Source organism: Saimiri boliviensis, chromosome 2, assembly GCF_048565385.1.
Source record: "Saimiri boliviensis isolate mSaiBol1 chromosome 2, mSaiBol1.pri, whole genome shotgun sequence".
NCBI lineage: Eukaryota > Metazoa > Chordata > Mammalia > Primates > Cebidae > Saimiri > Saimiri boliviensis.
In genome coordinates, this window is record NC_133450.1 from 131,880,606 (window position 1) to 131,905,350 (window position 24,745).

Consider the following 24,745-nt stretch of genomic DNA (forward strand, 5'->3'; position numbering starts at 1 on the left):
TGGTCCTCCTTGACTGTTCTCTAAAGCTACTTAGTAGAGACCTGGAGTGCATAGGAGGAAAGCGGTGGTGAACTTCAACCCTGAGACAAAAGACCTCAGCAGACTTCACCGTGGGATGCAGCACTTTCTTTATTGCCCATCCAGGGAACAGCCAAGCCAGCTTCATCTGCATTCTGGCTGCAGCATGTACATTAGGGGGCTCAGGGGCCACAGTGTGGGACGTGCATGCTGGCAAGGCACTGGCGGATGCTGGCAGGCAAGTGGACGTGGATAGATGACAATGACAACTCACAGATGTCCTTGCTTCTGCTGGCCCACCTGCCAGCCACTGGCCAGCACCCTTCTGCCCAGCATGTGTGCACTGTCACACAAAATGTCTTGAAGCTTGCCATTAGTGAGGCATTCAACAAAGAAGTAAGCACATAAGTGAGTAGGAAACAGTGTTTCCTGGAATATACCGCACTCTGCCTGAAATAGGAAAACCATGTTTGCTAGGAAGCAGCAGCAGCAGGAAAGGAGTTATACCAAAAGCTACTTGTACGCCACAGACATCCTATCCTTTCCTCAAAGAAACAGTCATGTTCTTTTGGGTATTATGGACAGGTCTCTTGAAATTTATCTAATAAAGACAAACAAACTTCCCCAGCAGTGCCTCTGAGTACCATGTGAATTCCGGTGTCTTGTGAGAAGCCAGGGTGCCTTCTTTGTATCCAAAGCTTTGAGGGAGCTCTAAAGCTTTGGTTCCATTTTAGGAGGGCTGTGTGATGGTGTCAAAGGTGTTCTGGTTATTTCTGCTCTGTTCTCAGTCTGTGAAGGTAGGTGGACATAACGTGCTCCTATGGGGTGCTCCATATGTGTGTGTAGCCTCTGTTTTCCAGCTTCGTTTTTTGCATCTCTCTTGTGTTGATGAGCCACACCTCTCAGCCTTCATTTGGTCACAGGCCTGAGCCTTTGCCTTCATCATCAGCTTTTTTGTCCTGCTCTAGCAGGATTACCTCTGTTCTTGCCACGGATGTCACCATCACTCTGGAGGCCAGCCCGGTGTCCACAGGCCCCACTAGTTCACCCTCTTCTTTCTCTTCAGGGGAGAAACTTTCTTGGGCATCAAAAAAGGTGACTGTTTCTTCTTGAAGTTTTTGTTCTTCCAGCTCTGCCTCATCTTCAGTGCTTTTGCTTTTCTTGGTAGAAGATGAGGAGAACCCTAATTTGGGAAATCGGAACCAGCCTGCCTTCTCCTGTTTTTTAGGCAGTTCAGCCTCTGGTCGTGCCTCAGGCTGTGTTTGAATAGGAGCAGTTCTCTGGACTTCATTTTTGGAATCAACACTTGTCTCATCAACAGAAGAGGAAAACCCAATATTTGGAAGCCAAAACCAAAGTAGACCAGATTTTTTACTTTCTGTTTTCTCTGTTGGAGCCCTGCCTTCATCTGCCAGCGGTGTGGTTGCTTCTTGGCTGTCATCAGGGGGAAACTCAAGAATTTCTGCTGGCTCCTCATCTGAACAGCTGTCTGCAAGCTGGTGGCCAGCAGGAACTTCAGATGTGAGTGTTTGCTGTCCCAGTACATGGATGCTGGAAGAGATCATCTCAAATGGTTCTCCAGTGTCAGGCTGGAGATCTCCAGAAATGGAGTCTACTCTGGGGGCAGCTTGTGTGGGTGCCTCTTCCAAGCCCTCCTGAGTCCTAGAGTGTTGAGTCACTGTTGGGTACCCTCTAGCCTGCATGGGGGCCTCTGGGATTTTCACCTTTAGCAAGGAAAATCCATACGAAGGTGTTTGAATCTCTGACGCGGGGATCTCTGATTCCCGTACAATCTGAGTGGAAAAACCCCTGGGTGCTGAGAGATCTATAAACTCTGGTGTCACTGTACTGTGTATGGTGACCTCTTGACTTTCAACATGAGCACCCTGAATATGCACTCTGACCTTTGAAATTGGGGAAGCTTCCAAAGGCAGGTTAAGGTCCACAGGCTGCTCCCTGGGGACCGCAGCACCTGCCTTCAGGATGCTGGCTCCCCAGAGCCCCGGCCTTTCCTCACAAAGGGCTATGTCCATATTGGCCTCTGGACACTGCACTTCCCTCACAGTGGGGATGAACACATCATCCTCTGAGCTGGGGGCAGGGAAGGAGAACCGTGGTACCTTTAACTTGGGGAATTTGACAGTTAATACAGAATCTTCCCACAGCTGATCCACATTAACCACAGAAATCTGGGATGGCACATCAGTACTTGAAGCTTTCAGTGTAACTGGGCCTTCAGGCAGGGAAGACCATTTCTCCGTTTTCTCCTCCATGCCAGCAAGATCATGTCCTGGCTTGGAAAGAGAAATCTCATCCATTTCTCCTAGAAGAACCTGGGTTTCTGGAAGCTTCATGCCAGGCATCTGAAAAGGGAGAGGTCCTTTGGTTGAATGGATCCTGACCTCGGAAGTGGGAAGCTCATCCCCAGCCATCCCAGCAGTGGAGAGGTGCAGCTTCAAGCCCGTGCTGTCAAGATCACACTTTAGAACCTCTGTGGCTGATTTGTTCTCAGAAGCTGTCACTACTGCCTCTGCTTCTGGGAGCTGTAGGGACATATTTGCCTCCACGTTTGACCCAGAAACAAGAAACTCTTTGACTCCAGCTGCTGCTTCACCCCCTGTTACTGCTGGTGCCTGTGTCTGAGCCACTTCCAGCTTTCCAGCCCCACCTCTGTCCCTGGAAGAGTGCTTGAGGCTGGGCATGTGGAACTTGGGCATTTTAAACCAGATTTCCTGCATGTCCCTGGTCGTGCCCTCCTCCTCTGGGCTTTCCACTGTGTGGGCTTCAGCATCTGGTTTTCTACAGGATGGCCGGAGGGGGTCTTCAGGTGTGGGGGCTATCCCCTCCCCACAAGGCTGGCTTGCTGGGACATCCCAAAGCCCACATCCTCTGCTGTCACCTTCAGTAGACAGATTATGTTTGGGAAGAGGCAGGTCAGCTTCAGACTGGCTCAGCTCCACCTTGGTCTTGGAGGATCTGAGATCAGGTTTGGCAAAGCCCAAACTAGGAATGCGGACCTGTGGCCAATGGAGGTTCACACCCTCACCTTCTGTGGTGCCTGCTGTTGAACCAAGTCCTCCTCCACCACCTTCACTGCTGGCCTTTTCTGTGACTTGAAAGCTACCCCCTGCTGTGGCACTAGAGCGAGAAGGATCCAGGTCTCTCTGTGGCAGGCTGACACCACCCTTAGAAGCCTTCATTTTGGGAAGTGCAAGTTTTGGCGTGGCAAAGCCAGGCTTTGTGCTGCTGCTTCCCTTCTCTCCATCCCTCTCTGGAGGCAGATTCATGTGCATGGTGGGCTGGAGGGCCACCTCATCCTTGTCTAAAACCAGGCTGAGTTTTGAGTCCTCCACACTGCATTCTGGGTCCACCTTTGGCCCTGCTTCCTTCTTTGGGGACCACCTAAATGATGGGAGCTTAAACTTGGGCATTTTGAAGGAACTCCCCTTCCCTTCGTGGTCAGCATCTTCAGCAGGGGCTCCTCCGGGAGCCACTACTGTCTTCAGGGGGTCCACAAGCTCTTCCAGGCCCTGGGACACAGAGATGCCTGGGGATGGCAGCTGAGTGCTTGGCAAGGGGAACGGTAGCCCCTCTCCAGGGCTAAGAGGAGACATGACTGGGGCACCCACTGCTGGAGGTAGGTCTCCCTCAGGAACTGCCATTTGCGGGTCTGAAAACACAAATTTTGGTTTATAGAATTTAGGAAAAGACACCTGACCATGAGAAGCAGGGATCATGGAATTCAGTGTATCAGAATGACTGTCAGTTTGAGAAGTTTGAACTCCCTCTGGACGCTGCAGGTCAGTGGAACACTCTGTTTTGGGAAGACGAATCTCAGCCTGAGACCCAGAAGGAATTTGCAGAGGACGCTCAGGGGCCAAGGAAGCTCTGGGAACAGTCACCTGGTATTTTGTGAGTATGACACCCTCACAGGGAGAAAGGATAGAAGATTCAAAGTGGGGACCAGTGAGATCAAGCTGAGATGATGAAAATCCAGACAAACCAACCTTAGGCATCTGCATGGATGGCTGTAAATCAGCCGAAGCCTGGTGTAATTCAAACTGTGAAGAATCTGAAGATGGTGCCACAGGAATCGTGGAGAGACTTATATCAGACTCCGCACCTGGAACTAAACAATCTTTAGCAGTTTTTGCAGAAGAAAATGAAACTTTGGGCACTATAAACTGTAGATTCTTAAACTTAGAATCTACTCCAACTATTCCAACACCAAGTCCAAACTTATCATCGCGTGATGGAACCTGAAGATCACCTTCACAAATGACTTCAAACTTCCTGTCATTTACAGACACATACTTTTCATCCAAGGACCGGTCGCCCGCAAGCTGAAAACCACCCAGCTTGGCTCCTGGGACATTGACATCCACCTCCATGCTGGGCAGAGACACTTCCACGTCAGGTACCGTCACCTCTGCCTTGGGGCCTTTCAGGTCCAGCATGGGGCCCTTGATGTCCATCTGGGGGCCCTCGAGGTCCCCTTTGGCCATCTTGAAGCTGGGCATTTGCACCTCGGGCAGGTGCCCTTTGAGGCCGGCTCCCTCAGACATGTGGCCCTCTGGGAGCTTCACGTCCATATGGCCAGCCTGGACCTCCAGGTCGGCAGAAGGGGGCTGAATGCTGAGGTCAGTGGTCTTGAGGTCCCCCTGCATGGAGGGGAGGCCCACCTTGGCCTCCGCCTTCGGCACAGACACATCCACTGAGGCCTGAATGGACTTGCCTGGGGCTGACACCCTGAACGATGGCATCTTGAACTTGGGCATCCTGAACTTGCTGTCTTTGGCGGTGGCCACGTCCTTGTCGGCCACGTCCTTGTCGGCCACGTACAGGTCACCTTCCAGTCGTGCACCATCCAGCTTGGCTCCCAGGGCCTGGGCATCCACCTCGACGCTGGGCAGAGACACTTCCACGTCGGGGGCTGTCATCACTGCCTTGGGGGCTTTGAGGTCTGGCTTGGGGCCCTTGATGTCCACCTGGGGGCCCTTGAGGTCCACTTTGGTTGTCTTCAGGCTAGGCATCTGCACCTTGGGCTGGTGCCCTTTGAGGCCAGCTCCCTGAGGCACGTGGCACTCCGGGAGCTTCATGTCCACCTGGCCAGCCTGGACCTCCAGGTCGGTGGAAGGAGGCTGAATGCTGAGGTCAGTGGTCTTAAGGTTGCCCTGCATGGAGTGGAGGCTCACCTCTGACTCCACCTTCAGCGCAGACATGTCCACCGAGGCCTCGATGGACTTGCTTGGGGCTGACACCCCAAATGATGGCATCTTGAACTTGGGCATCTTAAACTTGCTGTCTTTGGCGGCAGCCACGTCCTTGTCAGCCAGGGATAGGTCCCCCTCCAGTTGTGTGCCGTCCAGCTTGGGTCCCGGGGCCTGGACGTCCACATCCACACTGGGCAGAGACACCTCTACATCAGGGGCTGTCACCTCTGCCTTGGGGCCCTTCACATCCAGTTTGGGGCCCTTGATGTCCACCTGGGGGCCCTTGAGGTCCACTTCGGGCATCTTGAGGCTGGGCATCTGCACCTTTGGCAGGTGCCCTTTGAGGCCAGGTCCCTCGGGCACATGGCCCTCTGTGAGCTTCAAGTCCACCTGGCCAGCCTGGCCCTCCAGGTAGGCCGAAGGAGTCTGAATGCTGAGGTCGGTGGTCTTGAGGTCGCTCTGCATGGAAGGGAGGCTCACCTCGGCTTCCACCTTCGGCGCAGACATGTCCACTGATGCCTCGATGGACTTCCCTGGGGCACCCACCCCAAATGATGGCATCTTGAACTTGGGCATCTTGAACTTGCTGTCTTTGGTGGTGGCTAGGTCCTTGTTGGCCAGGGACAGGTCCCCCTTTAGCCGTGCACCATCCAGCTTGGCTCCCTGGGCCTGAACGTCCACCTCCTTGCTGGGCACAGACACCTCCACATCAGGGGCCGTCCCCTCCATCTTGGGGCCTTTCAGGTCCAGCTTGGGGTCCTTGATGTCCACCTGGGGGCCCTTGAGGTCCACTTTGGGCATCTTGAACTTGGGCATCTTGAACTTGCTGTCTTTGGTGGCGGCCATATCCTTGTCGGCTAGAGACAAGTCCCCCTCCAGCCGCACGCTATCTACCTTGTCTCCCGGGGCCTGAATCTTCACCTCCATGCTGGGCAGAGACACATCCACATCGGGGGCAGTGGGGTCCATCACTTGTGCTTGGGGGCTTTTCAGGTCCAGCTTGGGGCCCTTGACATCCACCTGGGGGCCCTTGAGGTCCACTTTGGGCATCTTGAAGCTGGGCATCTGCACCTTGGGCAGGTGCCCTTTGAGGCCAGGTCCCTCGGGCATGTGGCCCTCCATGAGCTTCAAGTCCACCTGGCCAGCCTGGACCTCCACGTCGGTGGAAGGGGTCTGAATGCTGAGGTCAGGGGTCTTGAGGTCCCCCTGCATGGAGGGGAGGCTCACTTCGGCCTCCACCTTTGGCGCAGACACGTCCACCGATGCCTCAATGGACTTGCTTGGGGCTGACACCCCGAATGATGGCATCTGGAACTTGGGCATCTTGAACTTGCTGTCTTTGGCGATGGCCATGTCCTTGTCAGCCAGGGATACATCCCCCTCCAGTTGCGTGCCATCCAGCTTAGGTCCCGGGGCCTGGATGTCCACATCCACACTGGGCAGAGACGCCGCTATGTCAGGGGCCATCACCTCTGCCTTGGGGCCTTTCACGTCCAGTTTGGGGCCCTTGACATCCACCTGGGGGCCCTTGAGGTCCACTTTGGGCATCTTGAAGCTGGGCATTTGCACTTTTGGCAGGTGCCCTTTGAGACCAGGTCCCTTGGGCACGTAGCCCTCTGTGAGCTTGAAGTCCACCTGGCCAGCCTGGACCTCCACGTCAGCAGAAGGGGCCTGAATGCTGAGGTCAGTGGTCTTGAGGTTTCCCTGCATGGAGGGGAGGTTCACTTCGGCCTCCACCTTTGGTGCAGACACGTCCACTGATGCCTCGATGGACTTCCCTGGGGCAGCCACCCCGAATGATGGCATCTTGAACTTGGGCATCTTGAACTTGCTGTCTTTGGCGATGGCCACGTCCTTGTCAGCCAGGGACAGGTCCCCCTCCAGCTGCGCGCCATCCAGCTTGACTCCCGGGGCCTGGACATCCACATCCACACTGGGCAGAGACACCTCCACATCGGGGGCCGTCACCTCCACCTTGGGACCTTTCAGGTCCAGTTTGGGGCCCTTGATGTCCACCTGGGGGCCCTTGAGGTCCACTCTGGGCATCTTGAAGCCGGGAAGCTGCATCTTGGGCAGGTGCCCTTTCAGGCCGGCACCCTCGGGCACATGGCCCTCTGTGACCTTCAAGTCCACCTGGCCAGCCTGGACCTGCAAGTCAGCTGAAGGGGCCTGAATGCTGAGGTCAGTGGTCTTGAGGTCCCCCTGCATGGAGGGGAGGCTCGCCTCGGCCTCCACCTTTGGTGCAGACATGTCCACCGATGCCTCAATGGACTTGCCTGGGGCACCCACCCCGAATGATGGCATCTTGAACTTGGGCATCTTGAACTTGCTGTCTTTGGTGGTGGCTAGGTCCTTGTTGGCCAGGGACAGGTCCCCCTTTAGCCGTGCGCTATCCAGCTTGGCTCCCTGGGCCTGAACGTCCACCTCCATGCTGGGCACAGACACCTCCACATCAGGGGCCATCACCTCCACCTTGGGGCCTTTCAGGTCCAGCTTGGGGTCCTTGACGTCCACCTGGGGGCCCTTGAGGTCCACTTTGGGCATCTTGAACTTGGGCATCTTGAACTTGCTGTCTTTGGTGGCGGCCATATCCTTGTCGGCTAGAGACAAGTCCCCATCCAGCCGCACGCTATCTACCTTGTCTCCCGGGGCCTGGATTTTCACCTCCATGCTGGGCAGAGACACATCCACATCGGGAGCAGTGGGGACCGTCACTTCCGCCTTGGAGCCTTTCAGGTCCAGCTTGGGGCCCTTGACGTCCACCTGGGAGCCCTTGAAATCCACTTTGGGCATCTTGAAGCTGGGCATCTGCACCTTGAGCAGGTGCCCTTTGAGTTCGGCTCCCTCGGGCACGTGGCCCTCCAGGAGCTTCACGTCCATCTGGCCAGCCTGGACCTCCAGGTCGGCAGAAGGAAGCTGCATGCTAAGGTCAGTGGTCTTCAGGTCTCCTGGCATGGAGGGGAGGCTCACCTCGGCCTCCACCTTCGGTGCAGAGACATCAACAGAGGCCTCCATGGACTTGCCTGGGACCGACACTCCTAATGATGGCATCTTGAGCTTGGGCATCTTGAACTTGCTGTCTCTGGTAGCAGCCACGTCCTTTTCAGCCAGGGACAGGTCCCCCTCCAGCTTCACACCATCCAGCTTGACTCCTGGGGCTTGGACATCCACATCCACACTGGGCAGAGACACCTCCACATCGGGGGCCATCATCTCCACCTTGGGACCTTTCAGGTCCAGTTTGGGGCCCTTGATGTCCACCTGGGGGCCCTTAAGGTCCACTCTGGGCATCTTGAAGCTGGGAAGCTGCATCTTGGGCAGGTGCCCTTTCAGGCCGGCACCCTCGGGCACATGGCCCTCTGTGACCTTCAAGTCCACCTGGCCAGCCTGGACCTCCAAGTCAGCCGAAGGAGTCTCAAAGCTGAGGTCGGTGGTCTTGAGGTCTCCCTGCATGGAGGGGAGGCTCGCCTCGGCCTCCACCTTTGGCGCAGACATGTCCACCGATGCCTCGATGGACTTGCCTGGGGCACCCACCCCAAATGATGGCATCTTGAACTTGGGCATCTTGAACTTGCTGTCTTTGGTGGTGGCTAGGTCCTTGTTGGCCAGGGACAGGTCCCCCTTTAGCCGTGCACCATCCAGCTTGGCTCCCTGGGCCTGAACGTCCACCTCCATGCTGGGCACAGACACCTCCACATCAGGGACCATCACCTCCACCTTGGGGCCTTTCAGGTCCAGCTTGGGGTCCTTGACGTCCACCTGGGGGCCCTTGAGATCCACTTTGGGCATCTTGAACTTCGGCATCTTGAACTTGCTGTCTTTGGCAGCAGCCACATCCTTGTCAGCTAGAGACAAGTCCCCCTCCAGCCGCACGCTATCTACCTTGTCTCCCGGGGCCTGGATTTTCACCTCCATGCTGGGCAGAGACACCTCTACATCAGGGGCAGTGGGGACCATCATTTCTGCCTTGGAGCCTTTCAGGTCCAGCTTGTGGCCCTTGACGTCCACTTTGGGCATCTTGAAGCTGGGCATCTGCACCTTGGGCAGGTGCCCTTTGAATTTGGCTCCCTGGGGCACGTGGCCCTCCAGGAGCTTTACGTCCATCTGGCCAGCCTGGACCTCCAGGTCGGCGGAAGGAAGCTGCATGCTAAGGTCAGTGGTCTTCAGGTCTCCCGGCATGGAGGGGAGGCTCACCTCGGCCACCACCTTTGGTGCAGAGACATCAACAGAGGCCTCCATGGACTTGCCTGGGGCCGACACTCCGAATGATGGCATCTTGAGCTTGGGCATCTTGAACTTGCTATCTCTGGTGGCAGCCACGTCCTTTTCAGCCAGGGACAGGTCCCCCTCCAGCTGCACACCATCCAGCTTGACTCCCGGGGCCTGGACGTCCACCTCAACACTGGGCAGAGGCAACTCCACATCGGGGGCTGTCACCTCCGCCTTGGGGCCTTTCACATCCAGTTTGGGGCCCTTGATGTCCACCTCAGGGCCCTTTAGGTCCACTTTGGGCATCTTGAAGCTGGGCATCTGTACCTTCGGCAGGTGCCCCTTGAGTCCAGCTCCCTCGGACACGTGGCCCTCCGGGAGCTTCACATCCAACTTTCCAGCCTGGACCTCCAGGTCTGCGGAAGGAAGCTGCATGCTAAGGTCACTGGTCTTCAGGTCCCCCAGCATGGAGGGGAGGCTCACCTCAGCCTCCACCTTCTGTGCAGAGACATCCACAGAGGCCTCGATGGACTTGCCTGGCGCTGACACCCCAAACGATGGCATTTTGAACTTGGGCATCTTGAACTTGCTGTCTTTGGCGGCTGCCACATCGTTGTCAGCCAGGGACAGGTCCCCCTTTAGCCGTGCGCCATCCAGCTTGGCTCCCGGGGCCTGAACGTCCACCTCCATGCTGGGTACAGACAGCTCCACATCAGGCGGCATCACCCCTGCCTTGAGGTCTTTCAGGTCCACCTTGGGGCCCTTGACATCCACCTGGGGGCCCTTGAGGTCCACTTTGGGCATCTTCAAGCTGGGCATCTGTACCTTGGGCAGATGTCCTTTGAGGCTGGCTCCCTCGGGCATGTGGCTCTCTGGGAGTTTCACATCCACCTTGCCAGCCTGGGCTTCCAGGTTGGCAGTAGGGGGCTGAATGCTGAGGTCAGTGCTCTTGAGGTCCCACTGCATGGAGGGGAGGCTCACCTCGGCCTCCACCTTCGGCGCAGACACATCAACTGAGGCCTCGATGGACTTGCCTGGGGCTGACACCCCGAATGATGGCATCTTGAACTTAGGCATCTTGAACTTGCTGTCTTTGGCAGCAGCCACGTCTTTGTCGGCCAGGGATAGGTCCCCCTCCAGCTGAGCACCGTCCCACTTGGCTCCCGGGGCCTGGACGTCCACGTCCACGCTGGGCAGAGGCACCTCCACATCAGGGGCTGTCACCTGCGCCTTGGGACCCTTGATGTCCACCTGGGGGCCCTTGAGGTCCACCTTGGGCACCTTGAAGCTGGGCATCTGCACCTTGGGCAGGTGCCCTTTGAGTTGGGCTCCCTCGGGCACATGGCCCTCCGGAAGCTTTACGTCCACCTGGCCAGCCTGGACCGCCAGGTTGGCAGTAGGGGGCTGAATGCTGAGGTCAGTGGTATTGAGATCCCCCTGCATGGAAGGGAGGCTCACCTCGGCCTCCACTTTCGGTGCAGACACATCAACCGAGGCCTCAAAGGACTTGCCTGGGGCCGACGTTCTTAATGATGGTATCTTGAACTTGGGCATCTTGAACTTGCTGTCTTTGGCGACAGCCATGTCCTTGTCAGCCAAGGATAGGTCCCCCTCCAGCTGCATGCCGTCCAGCTTGGCGCCCGGGGTCTGAACGTCCACCTCCACGCTGGGCAGAGACACCTCCACATCAGGGGCCGTCACCTCCACCTTGGGGCCTTTCAGGTCCAGCTTTGGGCCCTTGACGTCCACCTGGGGGCCCTTGAGGTCCACTTTGGGTATCTTGAAGCTGGGCATCTGCACCTTGGGCAGGTGCCCTTTGAGTTCGGCTCCCTCGGGCACGTGGCCCTCCGGGAGCTTCACGTCCACCTGGCCAGCCTGGACCTCCAGGTTGGCCGAAGGAAGCTGCATGCTGAGGTCAGTGGTCTTCAGGTCCCCCGGCATGGAGGGGAGGCTCACCTCGGCCTCCACCTTCGGTGCAGAGACATCAACAGAGGCCTCCATGGACTTGCCTGGGGCCGACACTCCGAATGATGGCATCTTGAGCTTGGGCATCTTGAACTTGCTGTCTCTGGTGGCGGCCACGTCCTTTTCAGCCAGGGACAGGTCCCCCTCCAGCTGCACACCATCCAGCTTGACTCCCGGGGCCTGGACGTCCACCTCCACACTAGGCAGAGGCACCTCCGTGTTGGGGGCCATCACCTCCACCTTGGGGCCTTTCACATCCAGTTTGGGGCCCTTGATGTCCACCTCGGGGCTCTTTAGGTCCACTTTGGGCATCTTGAAGCTGGGCATCTGTACCTTTGGCAGGTGCCCCTTTAGTCCGGCTCCATCGTGCACGTGGCCCTCTGGGAGCTTCACGTCCAACTTTCCAGCCTGGACCTCCAGGTCGGTGGAAGGAAGCTGCATGCTAAGGTCACTGGTCTTCAGGTCCCCCGGCATGGAGGGGAGGCTCACCTCAGCCTCCACCTTCGGCGCAGAGACGTCCACAGAGGCCTCGATGGACTTGCCTGGGGCTGACACCCCAAACGATGGCATCTTGAACTTGGGCATCTTGAACTTGCTTTCTTTGGCAGCGGCCACGTCCTTGTCAGCCAGGGACAGGTCCCCCTCTAGCCGCGTGCCGTCCAGTTTGGCTCCCGGGGCCTGGATGTCCACCTCCACGCTGGGCAGAGACACCTCCACATCAGGGGCCGTCACCTCCGCCTTGGGGCCTTTCAGGTCCAGCTTGGGGCCCTTGACGTCCACCTGGGGGCCCTTGAGGTCCACTTTGGGCATCTTGAACTTGGGCATCTTGAACTTGCTGTCTTTGGCGGCAGCCACATCCTTGTCGGCCAAGGATAGGTCCCCCTCCAGCTGCACACTGTCCAGCTTGGTTCCCGGGGTCTGAACGTCCACCTCCACGCTGGGCAGAGACACCTCCATGTTGGGGGCCATCACCTCTGCCTTGAGGCCTTTCAGGTCCAGTTTGGGGCCCTTGATGTCCACCTGGGGGCCCCTGGGGTCCACTTTGGGCATCTTGAAGCTGGCCATCTGCACCTTGGGCAGGGGCCCTTTGAGTTTGGCTCCCTCGGGCATGTGGCCCTCCGGGAGCTTCACGTCCACCTGGCGAGCCTGGACCTCCAGGTTGGCCGAAGGAAGCTGCATGCTGAGGTCAGTGGTCTTCAGGTCCCCCGGCATGGAGGGGAGGCTCACCTCGGCCTCCACCTTCGGTGCAGAGACATCAGCAGAGGCCTCCATGGACTTGCCTGGGGCCGACACTCCGAATGATGGCATCTTGAGCTTGGGCATCTTGAACTTGCTGTCTCTGGTGGCGGCCACGTCCTTTTCAGCCAGGGACAGGTCCCCCTCCAGCTGTGCACCATCCAGCTTGATTCCCGGGGCCTGGACATCCACTTCCACACTAGGCAGAGGCACCTCCGTGTCGGGGGCCATCACCTCCGCCTTGGGGCCTTTCACATCCAGTTTGGGGCCCTTGATGTCCACCTCGGGGCCCTTTAGGTCCACTTTGGGTATCTTGAAGCTGGGCATCTGTACCTTTGGCAGGTGCCCCTTTAGTCCGGCTCCATCATGCACGTGGCCCTCCGGGAGCTTCACGCCCAACTTTCCGGCCTGGACCTCCAGGTCGGTGGAAGGAAGCTGCATGCTAAGGTCAGTGGTCTTCAGGTCCCCCGGCATGGAGGGGAGGCTCACCTCAGCCTCCACCTTCGGCGCAGAGACGTCCACAGAGGCCTCGATGGACTTGCCTGGGGCTGACACCCCAAACGATGGCATCTTGAACTTGGGCATCTTGAACTTGCTTTCTTTGACGGCGGTCACATCTTTGTCAGCCAGGGACAGGTCCCCCTCTAGCCGCGTGCTGTCCAGCTTGGCTCCCGGGGCCTGGATGTCCACCTCCACGCTGGGCAGAGACACCTCCACATCAGGGGCCGTCACCTCCACCTTGGGGCCTTTCAGGTCCAGCTTTGGGCCCTTGACGTCCACCTGGGGGCCCTTGAGGTCCACTTTGGGTATCTTGAAGCTGGGCATCTGCACCTTGGGCAGGTGCCCTTTGAGTTCGGCTCCCTCGGGCACGTGGCCCTCCGGGAGCTTCACGTCCACCTGGCCAGCCTGGACCTCCAGGTTGGCCGAAGGAAGCTGCATGCTGAGGTCAGTGGTCTTCAGGTCCCCCGGCATGGAGGGGAGGCTCACCTCGGCCTCCACCTTCGGTGCAGAGACATCAACAGAGGCCTCCATGGACTTGCCTGGGGCCGACACTCCGAATGATGGCATCCTGAGCTTAGGCATCTTGAACTTGCTGTCTCTGGTGGTGGCCACGTCCTTTTCAGCCAGGGACAGGTCCCCCTCCAGCTGTGCACCATCCAGCTTGATTCCCGGGGCCTGGACATCCACTTCCACACTAGGCAAAGGCACCTCCGTGTCGGGGGCCATCACCTCCGCCTTGGGGCCTTTCCCATCCAGTTTGGGGCCCTTGATGTCCACTTCGGGGCCCTTTAGGTCCACTTTGGGCATCTTGAAGCTGGGCATCTGTACCTTTGGCAGGTGCCCCTTGAGTCCATCTCCATCGGGCTCGTGGCCCTCCGGGAGCTTCAGGTCCAAATTTACAGCCTGGACCTCCAGGTCGGTGGAAGGAAGCTGCATGCTAAGGTCAGTGGTCTTCAGGTCCCCCGGCATGGAGGGGAGGCTCACCTCAGCCTCCACCTTCGGCGCAGAGACATCCACAGAGGCCTCGATGGACTTGCCTGGGGCTGACACCCCAAACGATGGCATCTTGAACTTGGGCATCTTGAACTTGCTGTATTTGGTGGCGGCCAAGTCCTGGTCAGCCAGGGACAGGTCCCCCTCTAGCCACGTGCCATCCAGTTTGGCTCCCGGGGCCTGGATGTCCACCTCCACGCTGGGCAGAGACACCTCCACATCAGGGGCCGTCACCTCTGCCTTGGGGCCTTTCAGGTCCAGCTTCGGGACCTTGACGTCCACCTGAGGGCCCTTGAGGTCCACTTTGGGCATCTTAAAGCTGGGCATCTGCATCTTGGGCAGGTGCCCTTTGAGTTTGGCTCCCTCGGGCACGTGGCCCTCCGGGAGCTTAACGTCCACTTGGCCAGCCTGGACCTCTAGGTTGGCAGTAGAGGGCTGAATGCTGAGGTCAGTGGTCTTGAGGTCCCCCTGCATGGAAGGGAGGCTCACCTCGGCCTCCACTTTCGGCGCAGACACATCAACCGAGGCCTCAAAGGACTTGCCTGGGGCCAACGTTCCGAATGATGGTATCTTGAACTTGGGCATCTTGAACTTGCTGTCTTTGGCATCAGCCACATCCTTGTCAGCCAGGCATAGGTCCCCCGCCAGCTGCACACCGTCCAGCTTGGCTCCCGGGGTCTGAACGTCCACCTCCACGCTGGGCAGAGAAACCTCCACGTCGGGGGCCATCACCTCCACCTTGGGGCCTTTCAGGTCCAGTTTGGGGCCCTTGATGTTCACCTGGGGGCCCTTGGGGTCCACTTTGGGCATCTTGAAGCTGGGCATCTGCACCTTGGGCAGGTGCCCTTTGAGTTTGGCTCCCTCAGGCACGTGGCCCTCCGGGAGCTTCACGTCCACCTGGCCAGCCTGGACCTCCAGGTCGGCAGAAGGAAGCTGCATGCTGAGGTCAGTGGTCTTCAGGTCCCCTGGCATGGAGGGGAGGCTCACCTCGGCCACCATCTTCGGTGCAGAGACATCAGCAGAGGCCTCCATGGACTTCCCTGGGGCCGAGACTCCGAATGACGGCATCTTGAGCTTGGGCATCTTGAACTTGCTATCTCTAGTGGCAGCCACGTCCTTTTCAGTCAGGGACAAGTCCCCCTCCAGCTGCGCGCCATCCAGCTTGACTCCCAGGGCCTGGACGTCCACCTCAACACTGGGCAGAGGCACCTCTATGTCGGGGGCCATCACCTCCACCTTGGGGCCTTTCACATCCAGTTTGGGGCCCTTGATGTCCACCTCGGGGTTTTTTAGGTCCACTTTGGGCATCTTGAAGCTGGGCATCTGTACCTTTGGCAGGTGCCCCTTTAGTCCAGCTCCATCGTGCACTTGGCCCTCCGGTAGCTTCACGTCCAACTTTCCAGCCTGGACCTCCAGGTCGGCAGAAGGAAGCTGCATGCTAAGGTCACTGGTCTTCAGGTCCCCCGGCATGGAGGGGAGGCTCACCTCAGCCTCCACCTTCGGCGCAGAGACGTCCACAGAGGCCTCGATGGACTTGCCTGGGGCTGACACCCCAAACGATGGCATCTTGAACTTGGGCATCTTGAACTTGCTTTCTTTGGCGGCGGCCACGTCCTTGTCAGCCAGGGACAGGTCCCCCTCTAGCCGCGTGCCGTCCAGTTTGGCTCCCGGGGCCTGGATGTCCACCTCCACGCTGGGCAGAGACACCTCCACATCAGGGGCCGTCACCTCCGCCTTGGGGCCTTTCAGGTCCAGCTTGGGGCCCTTGACGTCCACCTGGGGGCCCTTGAGGTCCACTTTGGGCATCTTGAACTTGGGCATCTTGAACTTGCTGTCTTTGGCGGCAGCCACATCCTTGTCGGCCAAGGATAGGTCCCCCTCCAGCTGCATGCCATCCAGCTTGGTTCCCGGGGTCTGAACGTCCACCTCCACGCTGGGCAGAGACACCTCCACGTCGGGGGCCATCACCTCCTCCTTGAGGCCTTTCAGGTCCAATTTGGGGCCCTTGATGTCCACCTGGGGGCCCCTGGGGTCCACTTTGGGCATCTTGAAGCTGGCCATCTGCACCTTGGGCAGGGGCCCTTTGAGTTTGGCTCCCTCGGGCATGTGGCCCTCCGGGAGCTTCACGTCCACCTGGCGAGCCTGGACCTCCAGGTTGGCCGAAGGAAGCTGCATGCTGAGGTCAGTGGTCTTCAGGTCCCCCGGCATGGAGGGGAGGCTCACCTCGGCCTCCACCTTCGGTGCAGAGACATCAGCAGAGGCCTCCATGGACTTGCCTGGGGCCAACACTCCGAATGATGGCATCTTGAGCTTGGGCATCTTGAACTTGCTGTCTCTGGTGGTGGCCACGTCCTTTTCAGCCAGGGACAGGTCCCCCTCCAGCTGTGCACCATCCAGCTTGATTCCCGGGGCCTGGACATCCACTTCCACACTAGGCAGAGGCACCTCCGTGTCGGGGGCCATCACCTCCGCCTTGGGGCCTTTCACATCCAGTTTGGGGCCCTTGATGTCCACCTCGGGGCCCTTTAGGTCCACTTTGGGTATCTTGAAGCTGGGCATCTGTACCTTTGGCAGGTGCCCCTTTAGTCCGGCTCCATCGTGCACGTGGCCCTCGGGGAGCTTCACGTCCAACTTTCCAGCCTGGACCTCCAGGTCGGCGGAAGGAAGCTGCATGCCAAGGTCACTGGTCTTCAGGTCTCCCGGCATGGAGGGGAGGCTCACCTCAGCCTCCACCTTCGGCACAGAGACGTCCTTAGAAGCCTCGATGGACTTGCCTGGGGCTGACACCCCAAACGATGGCATCTTGAACTTGGGCATCTTGAACTTGCTTTCTTTGGCGGCAGCCACATCCTTGTCAGCCAGGGACAGGTCCCCCTCTAGCCGCGTGCCGTCCAGTTTGGCTCCTGGGGCCTGGATGTCCACCTCCACACTGGGCAGAGACACCTCCACATCAGGGGCCGTCACCTCCGCCTTGGGGCCTTTCAGGTCCAGCTTGGGGCATTTGACATCCACCTGGGGGCCCTTGAGGTCCACTTTGGTTGTCTTCAGGCTAGGCATCTGCACTTTGGGCAGGTGCCCTTTGAGGCCAGCTCCCTCAGGCACGTGGCCCTCTGCGAGCTTCAAGTCCACCTGGCCAGCCTGGACCTCCACATCGGTGGAAGGAAGCTGCATGCTGAGGTCAGTGGTCTTGAGGTCACCCTGCATGGAGGGGAGGCTCACCTCGGCCTCCACCTTTGGCACAGACACGTCCACCGATGCCTCGATGGACTTGCCTGGGGCAGCCACCCCGAATGATGGCATCTTGAACTTGGGCATCTTGAACTTGCTTTCTTTGGCAGTGGCTATGTCCTTGTCGGCCAGGGACAGGTCCCCCTCTAGCCGTGCGCCATCCAGCTTGACTCCCGGGGCCTGGATGTCCATCTCCACGCTGGGCACAGACACCTCCATGTCAGGCACCATCACCTCTGCCTTGGGGCCTTTCATGTCCAGCTTGGGGCCCTTGATGTCCACCTGGGGGCCCTTGAGGTCCACTTTGGGCATCTTGAAGCTGGGCATCTGCACCTTGGGCAGGTGTCCTTTGAGGCCGGCTCCCTCAGGCACATGGCCCTCTGGGAGCTTCGCATCCACCTGGCCAACCTGGACTTCTAGTGTGGCGCAAGGGGGCTGAATGCTGAGGTCTGTGGTCTTGAGGTCCCCCTGCATGGAGGGGAGGCTCACCTCAGCCTCCACCTTTGGTGCAGGCATCTCCACCGAGGTCTCGATGGACTTGTCTGGGCCTGACATCCCAAATGATGGCATCTTGAACTTGGGCATCTTGAAATTGCTGTCTTTGGTGGTGGCTACATCCTTGTCGGCCAGGGACAGGTCCACTTCCAGCTGCACGCTGTCCAGCTTGGCTCCAGGGGCCTGGACATCCACCTCCACGCTGGGCAGAGACACTTCCATGTCGGGTGCAGTCACCTCCACTTTGGGGCTTTTTAGGTCCAGTTTGGGGCCTTTGACATCCCCCTGGGAGCCCTTGAGGTCCACTTTGGGCATCTTCAAGCTGGGCATCTGTACCTTGGGCAGGTGCCCTTTGAGGCTGGCTCCCTCGGACACGTGGCCCTCTGGGAGCTTCACATCCACCTGGCCAGCCTGGACTTCCAGGTCAGCAGAAAGAGGCTGAATGCTGAGGTCAGTGGTCTTGAGGTCACCCTGCATGGAGGGGAGGCTCACCTCGGCCTCCACCTTTGGCACAGACACATCTACTGAGGCCTCGATGGACTTGCCTGGGGCCGACACCCCGAACGACGGCATCTTGAACTTGGGCATTTTGAACTTGCTGTCTTTGGCGGCGGCCACATCCTTGTCTTTCAGAATTTTTTCTGTTTTTAAGCGTTGTTGGTCATGTTTTAGTTGTATTTTTGTTTTGTTCATCAGTGAGTCCCTGTCGTCTTTTTCTCTGAGGCCTGCCTCTGTGCCTGTCAATTCTCTTCTGGCATCTGTCGCTATTGCGTCTCCTGTTCTTCCCTGCTCTAGGTCCTGTGTGGTTTTTTCTCTCCCTGTCTTTGTTTCCTTACTTGGTGACCATCCAAAAGAGGGTATCTTGAATTTGGGCATTCTCATCTTTCCTTCTGTGTCTTCCCCATCTTTCTCCTGTCCCTGAGTGATTCCTGTCCTCTGGAGTCCTTCCTGCCCGTCTCCTTCACCCTGCTGTGCTTCTATATGTGGGGGGTGTTCCATCCCCGGCACCCACCCTGCTCCTTGCCCCTCCTCACCCTTCGGGCTGGTACCCTCTTTTGAAGGCAAGTCCTGTCTCTTTCCTCTCTGTGCCGCACTAAGGTGTCTTTCTCTTTCTGGCTCTTTTTCTGTGGAAAATGCAAATTTTGGCGTCTTTAAATCGTGTATTCGCACCCTAATTTCAGGTGGGCCACTCTGGGTGCCTCCTTGAGTTTTGTCTCTCAAGGTCATTCTGGCAATCCCAATCTCCAGGCTCTGCAGACCCTCACCTTCACCCTCCTCACTTATTTCAGGAGTTTGCTGGGTTCTGGGCTTCCTATGGGTCACTGCTGCCTCTCGTGCCTGCCCCTCCAGGGTCTTTCTGTGGCGCCTGGCTGCCCCGGGTGCCCCCTCCTCAGGGGTTCCCTTGCAAATGGTAGGGTCACCGAGCTCTGGGGGCCACTCCACAGGCGTCACCTCTCGATCCTGTTCTGCTCTCTCCTCTCTCCCACTGCCTGTGACAGCCCCAGCATCCTTGACGCTATCACCCCAGGGTCCTAATTCTTCCAGGATCCCAGCACGGCCCACCCCACTCTGGGACCCCCTGCCTGACTGTCCTGTCACTGAAGGGCCCGCTCCGGAGCCTGTCCGGAATCTCAGGTTGAGAAACTTCCGCCTCCTCTGGCTGCCTGGCCCTGCCTTCTGCTCTTGGCGCTCCACCACGAGCTGGGCCTCTGTGTCTGTGCTTGTGGGGGACACGTCATGTGTGTCCCTGCGCTCATAGGCCTCTGAGGAGCTATGTGACCTCTGGGGCCCTGGCCCCCGCTTGCTCTTTATGGACTGAAATTTCGGCCAAGAGAGCCTTTCCCTCTGGGGCCGCCTGCCTCTCCCCACCCTAGGTTTGGAGATGAGTCTCTCTTGGTCCCCATCTGTTTCCAGAATTTTCGTGGGGGTCTCTCTGCACCCATCAGCAACATCCATGTCCTGAAACACAGAGAGAGGGAATCTGTTGGTGACAGTCCAAGAAGCCTGAGGCCCTGGCCCAGGGACAGATGGGGTGGGAGTGCTGTCCCCTCCCAGGCTCAGCCAGCAGGGTAGTAAAGACAATTGGGGCCCTACCTCATGGGCATGGTGGCCTCACCTCCTTCTCCTTGCCCTGTGGGCCATGCTGGGCATCGCTGGAAGCCCACTCTTCATCCTGTGGGGCAGGGAGCTGCCGTCTGATTTTGAACTGAACCCTGTACGGCTCTGAGTACTGTAGGATCTTGAGAGCATCTTCATATTTTATATTGTCGAAGAACACGGTTGCACTGAGCAGCTGATCTCCTAGACCAAGAAAGAGCAGCCCCGGGCTGGGTGTGTGAATGAGATGGGGTCCACTGTCTTGCCTTGGCTGGGGAGAAGGGCCCCAGGGGCATGAATAGGGGAGATCCCACTGAGTCTGCCCTACCAGTCCCCCACTGAGAGCCTCAGGCACAGGGAAGGTGCATGGGGTCCTCCCTTTTAGCGGATGCAGTGGGTGATCCCAGCCTCAAGTGACTGAGCAGAGACATGAGGGGGTCATCCTAAGCTCCAGGTGTGGCTCCTATCCCCTTAATGTCCCCCTCCAGGTCCCTCCCATCCTGGTGGGGAGAATAGGGACCCCAAAGATGGAACTGCCATGGCACCTTCTCTCAAGTTGAAAAGCTTGGCGGCTGAGGAGTCCTTCAGTACTTGCTTGACAAAGATCCCCTGATCCCCACCGCCTGTGACACTATAGCCACTGGCTCCTATCTCCACCTCGGTCTTCAGTGTCACCTCTGTTGCCTCCCGCACAGACTGGAACAGAAGCACATCATGGCCATGGTGAGCATATGCCAGTCCCACCATAGGCATCCCTGATGGGGCCTGTGTCTCCCAAGGACAGGTACCCTGCCATCCTGTCCATCAGCCTGGACAACACAGAGCAGGGTGGGGCACCCCCCAGGTGGGCTCAGGTAGCTGTGTCTGAGCTCTGGAGGAGGCCAGCTACAGCCTGCCAGGACTCTTGTCCCCACCCCAAACTGCCAGGACTTAGGCACAGCCTGTCCATGCCACCAGGCCCAGCAAGGCACCAGGAGCAGGGAGGAATGGCTCCTGCTTTTTCTGTGGCCAAAGGTTCCCTTTTTCAGCTTCTTCATGCATTCTTCACAAACACACAAAGCACCAATTGCGTGCAAGGCACTGGTGCTCAAGCCAAGGAAGAACAGCAATGCCAAGGAAAACAGAGGACACTGGGTGCCGCCTGCTGGACCTGGGACAGGATGGGGCCTGTGTCCTGCAGAGCTCTTGGACTTCTGGGGCCTCCAAGGACAAAACCAGTTGCTTTAGAGGCAGAGTGCCCTCATCATTGGGTGCTAGCAGGGTCTGGCACATGGCTACATGGCCTTGGAGCTGCCTGGTCCCTTCCAGCCCCACAGCTTGAATATGCAACAGACATCATTGTACAGAGGAGAAAATTGAGGTCTGCACAGCCAGGTCTACCTGGCCAGGAACTTGGCTGTGCATCAAACTCCATACCAGGAAGGGGTGGAGGGGAGGGTCAGGACAAGATTCAGCCTTCTGGAGACCCTGCCCTACCCCAGACCTGACGAGGGGGACAAGAACACCCCTCCCCAAGGCACAGGGCACACTGCCAGCCTCCTTGCTCCTCCCCTGCCTGCTCTGAACTTGGACTCCCTGGCTGGATCCCTTGTGGACAGACACACCTCTGTGACCCTCAGCTCCTGCTATACCCACCTCTGGACGACTCATCCTGAAAAATGTCCGTGAGTCCCCTGAATCCCGCTTCCACCAGGACCTTCGTCTCCCAGAGGAACCTTGCCTGCCGGGGGCGTCTTCCTGCAGCCACAAGTGTTGGGAGTTAGGCACCAGCCCCAGCTCAGGGACAGGGAGGGGCATAGGCAGGCTGGCACCAGACCAGGAGACCTCCCTTTAGAGAGGCCCCGAGCCTCCGACATGCCGCTGTGTGCAGAGGGAGCCGAGTTCCTCTGGGCACATCCACAGAGAAAAGGCCACTGTTGGCCTTCCTGCTTCCTGGTAGGGCCCCGCCTACAGCCCACAGCTCCCACAGGGAAGCCCCGCAGCAACTGGAGTTTTGTATGGAGGGAGATAAGAAATTCAAAAACAAAAATGAATCCTTTCCTAGACATGCCTCCTCTGATCCCTTCCCCAAGTCTTCATCTCCAGAGGTAGCCACGGGGCTACCCAAAAGACAGCATGAGTGTGTTACACACACCCCGTGCCCCTGAAACAGATTCATGAAGTCTGTTCCCCATCAGCCCACACGCATGCTCACAAGAACTGCAGGGCACCTCCATCCCACTGTGTCCTGGCAGGGAGGGACCCCCAGGGCACAGGGGAACCTAAGAGGACATCTGAGTAGGCACAGGTGTGGCCCAGTGGGCAGCGGGTCAGGACAGCAGGGCTGCACAGACGTGTGTGAGTTGCCCACACAGGACAATGCAGTAGGAGACCTGGGCGCCTGTGGGGCTCTACCCAGTAGGCTCACCTGGAGTCCAAAGTCAGCAGCCTCAGTCGAGTATTCGTAGACAGGTGATGACCCCTGTGGCCGTGGTCGAATGACCTCGTCCGCAGGCCCTTCAGTCACCTGATGGGAGAGAATCCAGTTACCTCTGCCACTTGGTTCTCCCAGGGCCCAGGGAGAATGGAGGTGGGGTATGAAGAGGACACCCTTCCCCCTGCTCTCACTTACAGAGTGGTCATCTTCCGTTTCTGCGTCTGGCTCCCGAGGCTGCAGCTGTCGGCCGGACACTGAAGAGAGAGTGGCTGTCAGTGGAGACAAGCAGGCTAGGGGAGCAGATGGGGGCCTGGGGGAGGGAGTACATGTGCACTGTGAAGGTGGCATAGTCCTGTCCTGGACACTGGATCCGAGAGCAAATTCAGGGGCCTGGGGAAGATCTATAGCCACTGGGCTGGAGGGCCTGTGGCATCAGGTGAGGTAGCAGTGAATTGAGACTGGACTTATTCCAAGTTGGAACAGATTTAGTCCAAGAAAGTTACTAAACAAACCTGAGGTGTCTGTTATTGTATAACCACACCCTGGGAGGATCAGAATCTAGAGTTCCTAGAATATGTTATCTAAAATGTCCAGTAGCCAGCAAAAAATTTCAGATCACACAAAGAAACAAGAATGTTTGATCCATACTGAGAAACAAAGCAGTGAATGGAAAGCGTCTCTAAATGTCCACCAGTACTGGGTTTAATACAGACTTCAAAGAAACTATTAAAAATGTGTTCAAAACACACACACACACAAAATCATGTTTAAAAAATTAATGGAAAATATGTTAACAATGGCTCAGTGAAGAGAGAATCCCATAAAGAAATAGGACTTATTTTTTAAAAGGCAAGCAAAAATCCTGGAGTTGAAAATTTACTACTGGGGTTCACCCACAGAACTGAGATACTAGAATTATCAGCTTGTAGATTAATATAAATTAACCAATTTGAAAAACAGGGGTCAGGGGGAAGGTTGAATGAAGAAAAACAAACAGCCTCAGAGATCTGTAGAGCATTAACCGTATATAAAGAGGCAGAAGAGAGAGCTGAGGTGATGGCTGAAAACAATCTACAGAATCCAAGGAGCTCGACCAAACCTAAGCAGGAGAAAACCAGAGATCCGCACCCAGACACAACGTAGTCAAAATGCTTAAGAGAAAGGGACCCATCACATAATAAGGGCACAAAAATACAACTAACACCTGAATCACATCAAGACCATAGCAGCTAGAATAAAGTGGAACAATATGTTCAAAGGGCTGAAAGAAAGTGTTGTCAATGAAAAATTTGATATCAAGCAACCCATCTCTCAAAAATAAAGGCAAAATAGTCTGGGCATGATGGCTTATGCCTGTAATCCCAGCACTTTGGGAGACTGAGGTAGGAGGATTGCTTGAGCCCAGACATTCAAGACCAGCCTGAGTAATATAGTAAGATCTTTACAAAATTTTTTTTTAATTAGTGGGGCATGGTGGTGCATGCCCATAGTCCCAGCTGCTCAGGAGGCTGAGATAGGAAGATAGCTTAAGCCTGAGAGGTTGAGGCTACAGCGAGCTGTGATTGCACCACTTCATTCCAGCCAGGCAGAGCAAGACCCTGTCTCAAAAAAATAAAAATTAAAATTAAAAAAAGCAAAATTGCCGGGCGCAGTGGCTCAAGCCTGTAATCCCAGCACTTTGGGAGGCCAAGGCGGGTAGATCACGAGGTCAAGAGATCGAGACCATCCTGGTCAACATGGTGAAACCCCGTCTCTACTAAAAATACAAAAATTAGCTGGGCATGGTGGTGCGTGCCTGTAATCCCAGCTACTCAGGAGGTTGAGGCAGGAGAATTGCCTGAACCCAGGAGGCAGAGGTTGCGGTGAGCCGAGATCATGCCATTGCACTCCAGCCTGGGTAACAAGAGCAAAACTCTGTCTCAAAAAAAAAAAAGCAAAATTAAGGCATTCCCAAATGAACAAAGACTTGGAAATGTCATTGCTAGCAAATCTGCCTTACAAGAAATACTAAAGAAGTCCTTTAGATTTAAAGGAACTGATACCAGACACTAACTCAATGCACATAAGAAATGAGAATGCTGAAAATGGCAAATATGTAGGTAAATATAAAAGACTCTATGAATATATATTGTCCTCATTTTATTTCTTAACTTCTTTTAAAGACATAGGATTGTGGCCAGATACGGTGGCTCACACCTGTAATCCCAGCACTTTGGGAGGCCGAGGTGGGTGGATCACCTGAGGTCGGGAGTTTGAGACCAGCCTGACTAACATGGTGAAACCCTATCTCTACTAAATACAAAAAATTAGCCGGGCGTGGTGGCGGGTGCCTGTAATCCCAGCTACTTGGGGGGATGAGGCAGGAGAATCGCTT

The 24,745-nt window shown here is 57.0% G+C and overlaps 1 protein-coding gene across 1 annotated transcript in view; it reads right to left on the reverse strand.

Annotated features, from left to right (window-relative positions):
• Positions 1 to 111: 111 nt before the first annotated feature.
• AHNAK2 (AHNAK nucleoprotein 2) overlaps positions 112 to 24,745 on the reverse strand; it is a 43,558-nt gene continuing 18,924 nt past the window's right edge. Inside the window, exons 2-7 of the mRNA XM_074394382.1 lie at positions 22,567 to 22,625; positions 22,363 to 22,461; positions 21,591 to 21,692; positions 20,501 to 20,651; positions 19,975 to 20,159; positions 112 to 19,817 (exon numbers count right to left, since the gene is read on the reverse strand). Coding sequence (XP_074250483.1) covers positions 936 to 19,817; positions 19,975 to 20,159; positions 20,501 to 20,651; positions 21,591 to 21,692; positions 22,363 to 22,461; positions 22,567 to 22,625 — 19,478 coding nt within the window. The 3' untranslated portion in view covers positions 112 to 935. The remainder of the gene's footprint in view (positions 19,818 to 19,974; positions 20,160 to 20,500; positions 20,652 to 21,590; positions 21,693 to 22,362; positions 22,462 to 22,566; positions 22,626 to 24,745) is intronic.